At 39.3% G+C, this 15,382-nt stretch overlaps 1 protein-coding gene across 3 annotated transcripts in view; it reads left to right on the top strand.

Moving 5' to 3' along the window:
- Positions 1–10,022, top strand: part of dym (dymeclin) — a 46,926-nt gene extending 36,904 nt beyond the window's left edge. For all 3 annotated transcript variants that reach the window (XM_067483609.1, XM_067483607.1, XM_067483608.1), the window contains exon 17: positions 6,004–10,022. In XM_067483609.1, coding sequence (XP_067339710.1) covers positions 6,004–6,153 — 150 coding nt within the window. In that variant the 3' untranslated portion in view covers positions 6,154–10,022. The remainder of the gene's footprint in view (positions 1–6,003) is intronic.
- Positions 10,023–15,382: the final 5,360 nt, after the last annotated feature.

Below are 15,382 nucleotides of genomic sequence, written 5' to 3' on the forward strand. Positions count from 1 at the left end.
TAGACTTAAAAGCATTTACACAAAAACACAGACATGTAAATTAGCTCCCAACTGAAAGAAAGGGTTAAAAGAAGGTGGTTGACACCCCAGGGACAACCCCTCAGTTCCTCATCACTCAGCCGTCTCTCTTATTGTTTGTGTATGTGTGTGTTGTTTCAGGGTGTGTGAGGCTGAGTAGCTCTCGTGGGCAGCGCCTGTGGAATGTGTTGTTTAGCCTGACCACCTCAAATCTGCTTTATTGAGCAGCGATAGCCTACAGACTCTATGGCTCCTCAGGAGGCGACCGAGTGTGTGTGGGGGGTGGGGCGTCAGGGGCACCTAGACCTTTATACAGGAGGTTTGATGGATGTTTAGTGCTACTTTCCCACACATTGTTATTTGTATATTTGAGGCACTTTGCATGTGAGCAACACTATGAATGTCTTCCCATATAGACTGTCAGAAAATTTGTGTTGTCTCCATTTTTAAAATATGCTGCATTTTACCCTCTTTCATAAGCCCCTTTTCAGTTCCTCTTCCAGCATGGCAGTTTAGAATAATTTCAAATGTATTTGTTTCCTGACATGGTTGGGCAACATGCGTTAAGAACCAGTTCAGAGAGAGTTTTAACCAAAACAACCTCAACCTTCGGCACAACAAGACATTGAGCTAAATGCAGTTAGGTCAGCATGACAACCATAAAAACTCATGTGGTATATAAAGCATAGAGGAGATGTACAAGAGTATCCCTCTGGGTAAATTATGAGAAAATTAGTAATATTTAATATCTAATTAATATCTAATTATTTATCCTTGGGGAAAATTAATATAAATGTTCATGTCAAATAGTTGTGAATACATTTCACTCAAAACCACAAAGTCTTAAAATAAGAAGGAGTCCCTGTACATGCTGTTGGTACACATTAGGACATTAGGATTCATCCTGAAGATGGCATGAATGTTCATGCTGTCCATAATATTCATATGCTCAGTACAACAACAAAATGTATAGGAAAATCTCTCCTATATATACATTACCCCTGTTTTTTGTCATATTCCCATATTTCCAATATGCGTGAACTTCTTTACTGCATGTGTGAAGGAGCCACTCATGACAAGAATTGTCTCAGTGGTTGGCAGACCAATCAATAAAAATAACTTCATGGTTGACAAGCCACAAACAGCCAACTAACATTGTATCCTTACATGTGGGAGACTAGAATCAGCTGATGTCTGGCATTAATAACTTAAATATTAAACAACTCAGATGAATAATGAAAACATAAACTCTAATTTGTTACGTACTTTTGAGCACTAATAACCATTTTTCAATACCCTTTCATTAAAGTAAGTTGCAGTGGCCACTTAATACAATACATACTGAAATGGGTAGTGGACTCTTTACAATTACAAAACTTGTACAGAATGATCACAAGTTTTTATTGTGATCATTTGTGATCAAAGATTTAAATTTTGTATTTCAAAATATAATACAGATCACATGTGTGAACCTCCATGCTCGTGTATGTGTGTGTTCAGTTCATATTTGCTCTCTAGACGCATTCTTCTCTGTCTGGCCGAGCTCTGACAGCAAACCACCGTGCAGAGGAGGGAAGGGAACACAGAGTTCTGAGTAAAGATATGAGGCCAGCCAGTCAGTCTGTGTTCAGGGGCGAGGGCCTGACCCGCCAGGACCCATAACTAACTGATATGAGCCCAGGCCAAATTCTGACTGTTCAGCCCAGACAGCTGCCAGACTGAGAACAAAACAAAAAAGGGTGGAGAAGAGAAGGCAGCACAGCCAGAAAGGGAGAGAGAGGAAGCATCAGTTAGTGTGGGCAGAATAAGAAACACATATAATATTAGTTACTATAGGATGTGGCAGCAAGTGGTCGGCACAAATAGTGCTTTTGTATCTTTCTGGTAGCCAAAGCCAATGACAGCAGCTGCCTGACCCAAGAGAGCACGTAGGGGTTCAGTGCCCAAGGACACTTCATTTCGACATATGGACAAGACAAGGGGGGATTTGACCACCAACCCAAGCATTGGTGGGCGGTCTGTCAACTTCTTGAGCCATAGCCGATACATGGATGGACATCCTCTGATTTGTTCCCAGAAACTACTGGAGCCTGGCAGGGACAATTATGGCTGTGAGGCATGTGGTGATATCCAAGACTTCCCGTAACACCAAATCCCATGGTGGCTCTGTCCACTATAGAAAAACTGTAGGAGGACAAATGGTGGCCATTATGATTCAATGATCATTTCTCATTTTTTCTCATTTTTTGCTCAGTAAAAGAAGCTGTATGTGTTATGGGGACTTTGTTTGTCTGCTTTTTATTCATAATTTCTTCTCCAGTAAGCATTTGTCTTGAGAAACAAGACTTTGTTTTAGTGCCAGAAGGTACATTATTTTCATTTGTTAAGGTTGAGGTGACATTATGTACTTCCTGCTTTACTGACATAAAACAACACTTTAATGAATAAAGAAATGATTAGGTTTTTTGAGTGAGACAATTGATAATCCCTTTCATATTTGTGAATTAAATATAAACTGAGCCAATGAAACCACAAGGGGGCACAAGCCAGTGTCTTCTTGTGCCAGTCCCATCTGGATAAATGCCGAGGGTTGTGTCAGGAAGGGCATCCGATGTAAAAAACATGCGAAACACATCTTCAACACTGAATCTGACTTCCATAACGGAATGGTCGCGGCCCGAGTTAAAGACAGCCACCGCTGCTGTTGACCTACAGGGTGCTAGTGGAAATTGGGCTACTGTTGGTTGAAGAAGGAGAGGAGGAAGGCATGTCCGTAGGCAGAGAGAGAAGAGGAAAGCCAAAAGTGTAGGACTGAAAGTAGGGACTTGTTGGGAATATGACAGGGAAGGTTACAGAGGTGGTTGACATGGGTTGAAGTTGTTTTACCATGATTCGGATAGGAAGAGAAATGGAGTCAGTCATCCTGAAAGAGGAGTTTGTGAGGAATGTTCTGGAGGTAAAAAGTCTGAAGCTGAAAATTGAAGGAGTTATGTTTAATGTTGTTAGTAGTTATGCGCCACAGGTAGGATGAGAGTTAGAAGAGAAGGAGAAATTCTGGGAGTGAGTTAGATGAAGTGATTCAGAGCATCCCCAGAGGTGAGAGAGTGGTGATTGGTGCAGATTTCAATGGACATGTAGGTGAAGGGAACAGAGGTGATGATAATGTGAAGGGCAATTTCAGGACAGGAATGCAGAAGGACGGATGGTGCTAGACTTTTGTGAATATATCGGTAGAAGGATGCTGAAGTTGGAGCTGCCAGGCAGGAGGTCTAGAGGAAGACCAAAGAGGAGAGAGATTTATTTATATAATGAGAGAGGACATGCAGTTAGTTGGGGGTGAGAGAAGAGGATGCAGAGGATAGGGTTAGATGGAGGCACATGATTCACTGTGGTGACCCCTGAAAGGGAACAGCTGAAAGGAAAAGAAGAAGAAATATAAACTGAAGCCAGCTTCTTTTAAGATTTAGACTGGGCTTTGTCTCCACAAAAACAGTTTTATAAAAAAATAACCCCCCACATTTCCCCCCAGAAAACCCCAATATGCTGTTTTTAGACTTTTACAGGTTAAACAAACTAGATGTAGCATATATTTATTGGTGAGCTTTACACCATGTCTACACAGATGTAGTGTAAATGGCAGCTGCTCCAGTGCCACGTGTCTACACAGGAGGTGTTCAGGTACAGCACTTGAAGGACTTGTAGGAATCACTGAGGTTACATGTGTAACATGTAGGATATTAAACTTAAAACCCAATTTTGGCAGTGTTTACATTCATGTCGCACAAGCAAATCCTGAGCCAGTAGGAGCATAAGCATCTGTTCTTTCAGACACATACAACAGAAACAACAGAAACACCTTCTGTGTACACAGCATTTGAGTTGCTTGTTGGCAGATTTCCTCAGCTTGCAGACCAGCAGTTTTTATTGTTTAGTTCAGTTGGCTGTTGTTGTACAGGTTTGAGTTTTAAATAACATCACTCCTTTGTTTCCACAATAAAGCTGTTAAATAATGCAGTCGATGAAGAAAATTTAATATATTTATTGCTGATGTTAGGCCAATCTACCTATATTTAAGAAGGCACAAAGCATACAATGCATGCAGACCATTTGTGTGCTTATTGTAGAGCTCTGATTTTTTCGCTTGTTCCTGTGAGCACTGTGTTCAGAGGTCATAATGAAGTGCTGCTTATATTCCCTCACAATCTAGTCATGGCAACTAGAAATATTGTTTTAATGTTGTAACACAATAGAAACCCTTTATGTGCAACATTATATTGCCACAGTGGGTAATTTGCATATTTCCATGGGCATGTTGTTATGAAAACAATAACTTAGACATCCCATGACTTTACACCACAACCAAAAAAACTGCTGATAATAATAATTTCCATCCTTAAAGAACGGTTTAGGATTTAAAAGATTTATATTAAATCATCTATGCCAACAAGTAAAAATGAGCCTGGCTTGAATATTTGATGACTTTACTAAGCTAGTCTCTTGGGCAGTCACCTACACACAAATGCCAGTTAGATAATACAGCTCCTGCATTGTGTCTAGCCATCACAATGACAGTGGTGTGTGTGCTGTCTAGCGTCAGTAGCCTGGCATATGGCCTGTGACCCCATGGCCCCTCTGTCTGTCATTATGATACTGATAGTGCGGCTGTGAATGGAGCCAGGCAGGACTCAATAGACAAGACTAGAACCATCACATAAAAGCCATCAGCGTCTCTCTTTTACCACAGACATATATTGTACATGCGTGTGTAGACAGGACATTATAATGAGGCACTGGCCGCTGTATTATTGATGCTTTTCTTCTGCTACCTACCTGCTGTTAGGTGGCCTGGTGCAAGATTGGTTCGCTCTGGTTTGTGGCTTGGACAAAGACATCCAGTATTTCTTAAGAGAGGGGCTTGACAACTTTTTAAACAGAAGATTTAGTCAAACAAAGCTGCAACATGCAGTTGACTGATTGATCAGTCGAAAAACAGAAAGTAATAAAATCATTTTGGTCTGTATTCTAGCAAAAACATTAAACATTCACTGATTCTGGTTTTAAGATGTGTACACTGTAAAAAGAATTAGTCATTACTAAGCGGAGTTGCTCATTCAAATAATGTAGTTACAGTTCATGTGTTGAACACTGCTTGCATTCAATATATTTATTTAATCTATATTAAACTATTACCTCTTGTTAAATGTGACAGTCAAGTTTAGTATAAATGTCATAAAAATACAAGAATTAGTTTTTTCCCCCCATTAATGTTTCCTAAATGTTAATTGGCATAAACATGCCAGAGTCTGCCGGACATTGTACAGATCTTGTACAGTGTGTCTATGCTATGGCCACAACTATTTATTCCAATGCTGATGTTGAAGTGCTCCAGCTGTGAGTCACAAAACATTGTCTATGGGTAAAATTAACAGGGATTCTTCCAGACCCAAGACCACCTGAAATAGCTCCTCACTCCATTTACAGTTGTGTTGTATTATAAATCACCATGAAGAGTTTAGTCACCAAACCCTCAGACTCAGCCCTTCTGGGTTGCATTTCATTGTCTTAACAGTATCTGAGATAATCTATGCTTTTTTTTTTTTTTCACATACACATTTAAAGCCAAAGTGTGCTGCAGCCTTTACTGAAATGCTAATCTGAAGAAACAACGAACATTGTTCCACCATCTTACTAAGAGCAATGAGCATTTTTCATAAAAGACTTTTAAATGTCACAGAACGTTATGAACAAATTGCTGTCATGTCTACTGGGACACTTAATGTTATTAGGAACTCCTGACTACTACGCATGTGAAAATGTTAAGAGGGCAGTATGTTTTAGTAACAAGCAACTAAAACAACTGTCTGCACACTGGATTGTTTTAGCATAGATATTTAAATTGCCTAAGTTTCCTTACATTTTCTTTTTGTTCCTATCTGTATCTTTAAATTTCTCCCTGTGTCTCTTTATCTCTTTTTGTGTGAACAGAAGTTTCCAGAGCTCAAGTTTAAATATGTGGAAGAAGACCAGCCGGAGGATTTCTTCATCCCCTACGTCTGGTCCCTTGTCTTCAACTCGGGAGTTGGCCTCCGCTGGAGCCCACATGGCATCGAGCTCTTCAGCATGGACTCTGGCTGAAACGGCTCCTGCAACAGCCTGCGCGTATCCATCCGCATTTAGTATAGGGATAAAAAAAAAAGACTGATGGCGCGTGTGTGTGTGTGTGCGTTTGGTTGTGTGTGTGCGCATAACCCTTTATAGTATGTGCACGCTGCTTTGAAAGTGCCTCAACCTTGTCCACCTCTTTCTTTTTTGTTCCCCCCTCATATAATAATTCCTCTGCTTCTACACTGTGAAGCTTCATCAGTACAGGTTAACAGTTCACACGGTAGCACCCACTCATGCACATTCAGTACATAGTGTTGTGAATACCTATTTACATTTGAGCAGCTTACCCCTGGTTCCACAGCACATGCAGAGTTACATCTCCTCTCCAAAGCCTGTTATTGTGAGAAGGCCAGGACACTGGCGATGGATAATCCCACATTTGTTCATGCTTAGAAAGAAAAGGTCAATTAAAGCATATCTTCTTATGTAGTGTTACACTTCTCCAGTGAGCATCAATTTACTCCTGAATGCTAAGGAATGGTATCAGCTTAACATTTAAGACAGGCCAGCCTCATCTCTTGGAAGGCACAGTGCACGTTTAGTTAAATATTTTCCATAATACTGAATTTTTTAGTATTCTTATCTTATAAATCCATGTTTTATTTGACCTTGTACAGTTCTCTGAATGCAGTTAAAAACATTTGTGTTTGTGGAATGAGGTTCAGAACAGGTCAGCGAAAGAGAAATGATCTCCAACAGATCGTCTCTGTTTTGTTGTAATGTGTAGGTTTTCTTTTTCATATCTGAGTGCACCACTGTTGCTTGGGAGCCACCTCCAATACCCCACATTGAATTATAGCTTAATTAATGTTTAATTTCAGTCCCTGGATAATATTAGCAGTTCGCATCACTCTGATTCATGTAAATTCATCGTGGTTTCCAGCCCATTTGTTTGACTTTACCCCGTCTTTGTCATTTCCATTTTTCCTGACGGTGACCTAAGGCAAGTACTTTAACTAGGACAAGTCATTAAACCTCCTTTACTTTTGTGCATAATTACAGTTGCCTCTTTAATTTGTCACTTTTTTGCATGTTTAACTAGATTTTGTATTGAAATTATTTATTTTCATCTATATAGATATATCTATGTAGATATATCTATAGAGATATATCTATATAAATATATACATATATACATATATCTATATAGATATAAATATAGAAATATAAAATATATATCTATACATAGATATATGTATAGATATATACATAATGTTTAGCCCGTCAGATCTGTAGTAGTATTGAAATGACTGCTACTGATTAAAGAAAAATGCTGGTACTTTGATTTTATATTATTATGTATAACATGACAACAGCTGTCATTTTGTGCTAAATATTACTTTGAAAATAGGAGTTTGAATAAAATATAAAAACAAAGCAAGTGTCACAAATTTGTTTGCAAAATGTAACGCTGTTGATTCTGGGAAAGACTACGGTGTCAGCTTAAGATTACACAAATTGCTGCTTTGATATGTGATGATTATAAAGGATGGATGAGTTACTAATGATGGAAAGTGGACGAGGACAGAGTTTACAGTATTATGTGACCTAAGTTGCCATACAGGATTTTATCAAGCGCATGTCTCTTCTGCCAAGAGTATTGCTGTCCAATATAAGGCTGCAGCCAGCAGACAGTTTAGCTGAAAACTGGAGGATGGGGAAACAGTTGGCTTGGCTTTTTGCAAAGTTGACGAAATATGCCGACCAGCATGTCTAAAGTTTTGTAATTAGCACGTTATTAGTAATATTCGGGTAGTACAAGTAATAATTCCATAAAAGTGTTTGATTTGAACTTTCAGAGGCCTGAGAAGCTTGATCTACCTTGTTATTCAAATTAAAATAGTTTGGCTGAAATCATTCTTGTTGCATAAATATTTTCACTACCTCAGTTGTTATATCTTCATCAACGCTTCCTCAGCTTGTTTTACCCACTGCCCTCTCCTACTTCTGAACAGCAAACAACACAAATGAAAAAGATTTGCCTGAAAACCCCAGCTGTCACACACTCTATATCTGCATCACAGAATCCTAATGCACTGGACACTTGATGTGTCTCATGTCATTGTTGCCTGTTGTGGTCATAGCTGCCGAGGCAGCAGAAACAGAGGCATGACACCACTTCAGGGGGGAAAAGTTTACAGCACAATGGCACCCACTGTGCCGCTGGAGCTCCCACTTCCCGAGAGAATTTCATGCCTCTCGTCTCTATTGTATTGATTTTCATGCCTGAAATTGTCTTGTTCTCAAGGACAATATAATGGATGCAATTTGATGTAAAGAATGGGCCATTTTGAACACGGGGTCATCGGTAGGTTACTGTGAGACTGCACGCTTGAGGAGACTGAGGCACTCAGTCTCTCTGCGCTGACTCTCACCTGCTTCCAGCTCTATTATCACACTGCCAGATGGTTGAGCGGACGTTTCACAAAGTGACATGGCCTCCTTGTTCCTTCATGGCGCAGGGGTCACCTTACCATGAGCTCCCATTTCAGGTGGCAGCAGGAAGATGGATGTAGCAGGGGATTCTGGGATGGTAGTTTATTTATTTATTTATTTTTAGAGGCTGGTACGTGTTCCTCAAGGTCTAGGTGAGATTGCATTGCAGGTCGTACCCAGATCAGCATCTACTGAGTGATTTAGAAGGCAGGTTGCTGGGGACCAGTTTGCTGAAGTGGCCCTGTACTGTGTTCTGGCTGGTCCCAGTGATGCTAAACTCATTAATATGAAAGATTATCACAGTAACTATGGAAAGTCATTCAAATAATTTTAGGATGAGGTCACAGCAGGAGGGGTGTTCGCTCACAGCATGAGCACAGTTCTGACGGAAATATAAAAAAAAAAAATAGATTCAAAACAGATAAGGCCATTTGATCTACTCTTACCTCTTCCTACAAATGACTGGAATGAAAACACTGATTCAATGTACTCGACTTTCAGTGGAATAAGAAAAACACATTTTGTAAAGGAGAGACAGGCTGTATCATCATCTTGATGTCTGCAAGACAGCATCTAAAAATAGTATCCATGGGTCACAGGAAATGAACAACCTCTGGTCAACTCACCTTGGGTAATGCTTTCTACTGCTCAAATTCTTTCTAGGTCATCACTCACTGACATGGAGCTACTTGACATTTCACAAGATGGTAATTGTGTAATGGGTTACAAGAAATACAGAAACTGAGCTAAGGGAAAAACGTGAGCAATAATTTTTATTTTTTTTTTAATCTCTGGTGTCTACCTCACTCATCATCATGTAGGAGGTGAAACATCTTCAGGGACCTAAAAGAAAAAGTCCAGGTGCCGATAAACAGCAATTGTGAGGCCTTGTTAGTGGCCATAGGGAAGCAGGCTGCGGGTCTGTCTGTCCACCACCATTGTCCAGGCTGAAATATTCGAACATTGCAAGGCACTGAATTTTGTACAGAACTTCTTGGCCCCCCATACAATGTGACTTTGGTAATCTGTCTTTCACTGAGATTTCGCTTCACGTTTCACATAGACATTTGTGGTTCCTAAACCATTTTAGTCATTTGTGTCTGTTGTTGGTCATTTTGTCTCCGGTTTAAGGGGTTTTGTGTTTTTTCAGTAATTTTGTGTTTGTTTCTAGTCTTTTTGTTTCTTTTTTTTTTATATTATTTTTGTGTCTTCTTATTTGATTTGCGTGTTGATTTGATTTGTGAGTTTTGTGTTTTTGTCTTGTGTGTGTTTGTATTATTAGTTGTCTGTTTTTGTTCTTTTTTTCTTCTTTCCCTAGTCCTTTTGTGTCTGTTTTCAAGGGCCCCCTGATCTCTTGGGCCCCTTGGGCCTCTGCCTGTTAACCCCGTTCAATAATCCATCAATAAAGAGACTAATGATCTTTTTACTCTCAAGTAGTGGTATGTGGTCTTTTGCGCACCATTTTGTAAGAAGGTGATGTAAGCAGAAACCTATTACATAAGGATTCATAATCTGCGGACATTGAACGTGCTCATTTATTTTCACACAAACATGATTTAGTTTAACTTGTGGCATAATGTTGGAGCCAGACGGATGCACAACGTGCCTTCAAAATCAGTGTTATAATTCTCATTGGAAGCAAATATCCAATCCCTATTCAATAGGTTTGAGATATTTACTTCTAGTTAAAATTACTTCTGTTAGATGGACAAACAGACTGACTGGCATTGCTACCAGTGTTTGGCCTTGGTAGTCTTGTATGTAGAACAATTACACGTACAGTATCTTTAAAACTGTTTCACTCTAATGGCCTATAAAGAGAACTGGGTCGCTGAGGCCTCCAGCTACTTTGATAAAGTATCACAAATTGAATCCCTGAACAAAACCAGACTGAAGGAATGTGAATGTAAAATGACCTTCTCTGTACAATGCCCTCCCCTGGGTAAAGACTATATAAAAGTTTTATCAAATATGTTTTAAGACACCCTCTTCAATAAGAGAAAATCTCACATACAAAACATGATTCCCAGCTAAAGAAATGTCCTTGCAAAAGGGGAGGCATGAATTTCTGAGGTTTTAGTATATTCTCTCTCAGCAAGCCACTTCATTGCATTTTATAATTGTTGGAGATGCTTGGCTACATATTAATTTTTAATAAGTATGTAAATGTATAATGCGGCTGTGGTGTCAAAACTCATTGATGCATCACAGTGCATCTGTCTGAGTTTGATCCATTTGCAAAGTTTGGATCGATTGAAAGTAATTAATATTGTATTATGGTGTTTCTTTTTGACTTACTGCTGTCTGCAGGCGGTGGTCTGTTTCTGTTGCACTTTTCATCTTGCACATAACTGAACTGAGTTTCTGCTGGTTGATGCTGAAGTTTTGTAGTGGTCCCTATGAGGTTTATTTGTGTTCATTTTTTATTTAATCAGTTTATTTAGTTTTAAAAATATATCTGTAGATCTGTGGTGCATTTAAAAATGTTGAAGCATTAAAAGAAATACATTAAAATGTTGTCAGAAAGATGCTAAAGGATTAAAAAACAATAATTGCCTTCAAATAAATGGTTATTCAGTCTCCAGTGAGTGACATTGCAGACCTTTTCTCAACAAGCAACAGCAAACATGTTGTCAGTGTAATATGTGATCATGGTTTTTCACAGTATCACAAGACCTGGCAAACTTTAGCCACCATGAGCAACTGCTCATATCAGACCAAATAAGTCTTTTACCAGCAACATTCCTGTCTGTTAGATTAAACAAGGGTTCACGTTGTTCCTCGTGAAGTTAACTTTTACTTTGTGCAATGAGGGATGTGTTGTTGGATTTTGTCCAAGTGATAAATAAATGACAGCCTGTTGTTTGTATGTTTGGGGTTTATTTGCATGTAAAACAAGAACTGAGTCTTGCCGCTAGAATACGTAACTGGGTTATAAATCTGAATACTTGTGTTTTATTCACCCCCCATTATTGTATTCTGGGAATATTGTCCAACTTTTCATTTTCATGCTACGTTACACTGCTTTTTAAGGTTGCAGATACATAATTGGCACATCATAGAGTAATTTGTCAAAACCTAAGATTCTTTAGATCCAAATTGTCATCTGAGTGAATTTGTTGCTGTTATTTTCTATCACTTGAATATCTTTGGGCTTAGATTGTGCCAGGAATTTGGTGCCATCCTCACTGGCTTTTGGAAAGTTTCAGTGGGAATTATTACTTCTTCTGACACTTTGTAGACCACATCTTTAGCTACTTGATCAAAAACAAAATACACACATTAACTTTTAATGAAAATAATTATTATAATAGTCACCTGCTGCTTTTCATTAAAGACACCAATGTTGTTGAGGTCATTTTTGTGATTTGTGGCTTTAGCGTTTCTCAAACTGATTGTCGTGATCCTGTAATGTTTTACTCTACAAACTCATACAGGAGCTTTTATACTGACTTAATCTGCAGCTGTGACTCCAGCTCATAACTGTGAAAGGTTACATTCTACTAATTTCCACTTTCATCGGAAACAATACATTAAGACAAATGTTATGAATTAAATAATAAACCTCTTTGACTTCCTTTTAGCAAAAAGACATGAAAACATGCTGTAAACTTTACTTTCTAATGATGCTCATTTCTGGGACAACATCTGGGCCACGGGTTGGTTCGATGGCATGTGTGAAGAGAGGACATCACTCCAGAGCTTCCCCCCTTACTCTTGTTCATTTTGAGCCACATCTGGAGATAGTGACAATTTTTTTTCCAGTGCAATAAGATGAGAACAGAAACACTATCTAGTTTCTTGCATTTCACCCTGGGATTTTTTTTTTTTAATCATGCAGTGACATTTACCCATGTGGGTGTTTTTGCTCTTTCCAGACAAGATATCAGATTTGCAAGTGGTGAAAAAAGTCTCCCCTATCTTTTTAATTAAAATTGTCTTATTTTTATCGTTTCTATCTTAGCAGTGACAAGCTTTCTGTGTGCCATATCCTCGGCACTATGGTTCAGATAGAATAAATCTGTTTAATTGCATATGTATGACCCCTTGTCTGGAAGCAGTCACTGTGTCAATAAATTAGAGTAAAGGCCAGGACTGCTATGTAGAATATTAATCATGTGTCCTCCTCTATAATACAGTTTTACCCCACTGCATCTTGTATCAATGCTGCTGGCCACATGACAGAATAAAGCAAGGGTTTCCTAAACATTTTCACGATAGGAGCCAAGATGAATATTTTTCCTAACAATGTTCAACAACTTAAATCATCTTATTTTATATTTGTTTATTTGGGAACAATTGTGGAGGAAAAGGTCTAATAACACATCATAAATGATATGCACTAAGTAGATATCAGTGCAAGAATGAGACAGGGAGGGATTCTGAAGTCCACAAAAATTAATAAATGTTTAAAAAAATTACAAATTCACATTAAGAGGAGGCAAAACAGATAAAATCTTCCTTTATACTGTAATATTTATACATCATGATAAAGCTTGATATATTGTCAAAAATAAAAATCACCTAAGAAACCAAACCTGGATGAAATGTCCAATTTGACAAATCCAGCAAATTAGAAGCCCACCAACAGTGCTTTATTACACTGATGGAAAAAAAGTAGATATAAAAAGGTTACGACACCAGCACATTATGAAGCAGTTCGCTTATTGACTTGCCCACAATGACCTTCTACAACCAGAGACATTAGAAGGAAAGATACCTTTATATAATTGGTATGACACAATATCCAACCACTGACTAATCTATATTAAGTATAAGTCACTGTATGTTTGTGCCACAGACCCCGTTGGGGCTGAATTAAAATAATTAGTAGGGGAGATGAGAGTGTGAAAAGGGTGCACTTACAGTATTTGACCTCAGATACAGGAATCTCACTTTTGGGATGGTGCAGGTTTTTTCTTTTAACATTTTTTCCATTTCTTTTATTACTGTCGCTTGTTCCAGGGTGTATAAAAATGTACTAGAATCTTCTCAACATGTACGTTGGTGCTGCCTATGCATCACCTAAACACTGCATTATATTTGCTCATTTCGGTTAAATGTGAGGTGGGGGGTCAAGTAAGTCAAGAGGCATATGCTGTTGCTCAGACATGGTGATGCAAAAAATTAAATACAATCTTGTTCGGCGCCTCTTTCATGCAGACTAGAATGCAGACTCTTCTAACCAGACTGAAATGGAAAACGGTTAGATAAAATTGGCTACTTCCTGGAGCCTGGAGAGTAGTCACACACACGAAAGGAAGGGTAGAAAGATACAGAAGGAGGAGGGGATAATGTACGTTTGCAGTTACTTCCACAGTCCCTGTGACCGACCTCTTCCCCTGACTGATTGCTTCCAGACTACCTTAAAAGCGGCGCAGTCCCCTGCACCGTTTGGGCTTTTGCGCCCTTGCGCGGCGCCAGTGGGGGATCCTGAGACAATGCGGGGATGAGCTTTTCACTACTCCCCCCATCCGCACACACACACACACACACCGTCTGCTCCGACCCCCGCACATCTCACCCATCATCAGCCCACCCACCCCCCTGCCCTGCAGCTACTGGCACATTAACATACTGCTGCTGCACCCCCGCCTCCCCCCTCCTCCGGCTGCCGGTCTATAGAGAGCAGAATTGGGCTACGGAGGAGACACACGAGGAGAAAAACTTTATTTGTCGGGCATTTATAGTAATGCAGCACAGTGAAGGTCTTCTAACTGTCGCTCTCCTTTGGCCTATAATTTGGTCATTTTATAGGTTACATGGTTCTGGTTTATTTTTAAAAGTTTAATAGCCAAGGTTGAATAAGAATAACTGCAGTACATTATCAAACCATTTATGTAGGCATATAAGAGTTTTATGAATAAATATTAAAAACTAAACTGCTTCACTGATATGTGACACCTTTGTCTCTTAAAATGAAAATTACATTTCAGATAAATCAAGTCGAACAAACTAAACCCCTGCTCCTGTCATAATATAAACACATAATAAAGTGGGAAGATCCTGCTACAGAGCTACTGTCAAACAATGAAACTTACTGGTCCTCGACTGGTCGACTGACCGTTTAACGCGATGAACAAATTAGGGTGGAAACTGCTGCCTTGATAACTGACAGACACTTTTAACTGACTCATATTTCTCCCCCACCTGAAACACAAGCGTCCAGAAGGCGGCAGCAGCGCGCTCCCCTCTGTGTTTCGGATGTGTTACCTTGGATCTTTAACCCCTCGGGTTCAGTCTCGCAGGGACAGACCCTCTCTACTGGGTCTCCTGCCTTTGCGGAAGGATCTCAATTACAGTCAAAACCCTAATCGTATTCAGCCACGGTTAAAACTAACTTCTGTTGGGTTAAATAAAATAAAAAAATACTGCCGCAAACGCTTCCTGAGCGGTTAACAGAGGGCAAAAATTCCCCCCAAAACAAACAAAAAAACAAGCAAAAACCAAGCTGGGTCAGCATGACAATAGCAAAAGTGTTTTTTAGGGCAGTAAACGGGAAAGAATATGTTACAGAGGCTGTTGCCCCACACAGACCTGACTGATTTCCAGCTCATTTTGTTAACCTTTACCCCATGCCTGCTTTAAAATGAACAGAGAGCGCAAATGAAAGAGTGATCAAACACACAAGGCAACAGAGGGATTATTAAAACTGGCTGAATGGGCTTGAGAATGGAAAAGAAGCTCTGTGGTATAGAGGGCCTGGTCTAAATTTATATTTACGCAGTAAATCACCAATTTATCATTCAAAAGCTCAACAGAA

The sequence above is a fragment of the Channa argus genome, chromosome 18, assembly GCF_033026475.1.
Source record: "Channa argus isolate prfri chromosome 18, Channa argus male v1.0, whole genome shotgun sequence".
NCBI classification, from domain to species: Eukaryota; Metazoa; Chordata; class Actinopteri; order Anabantiformes; family Channidae; genus Channa; species Channa argus.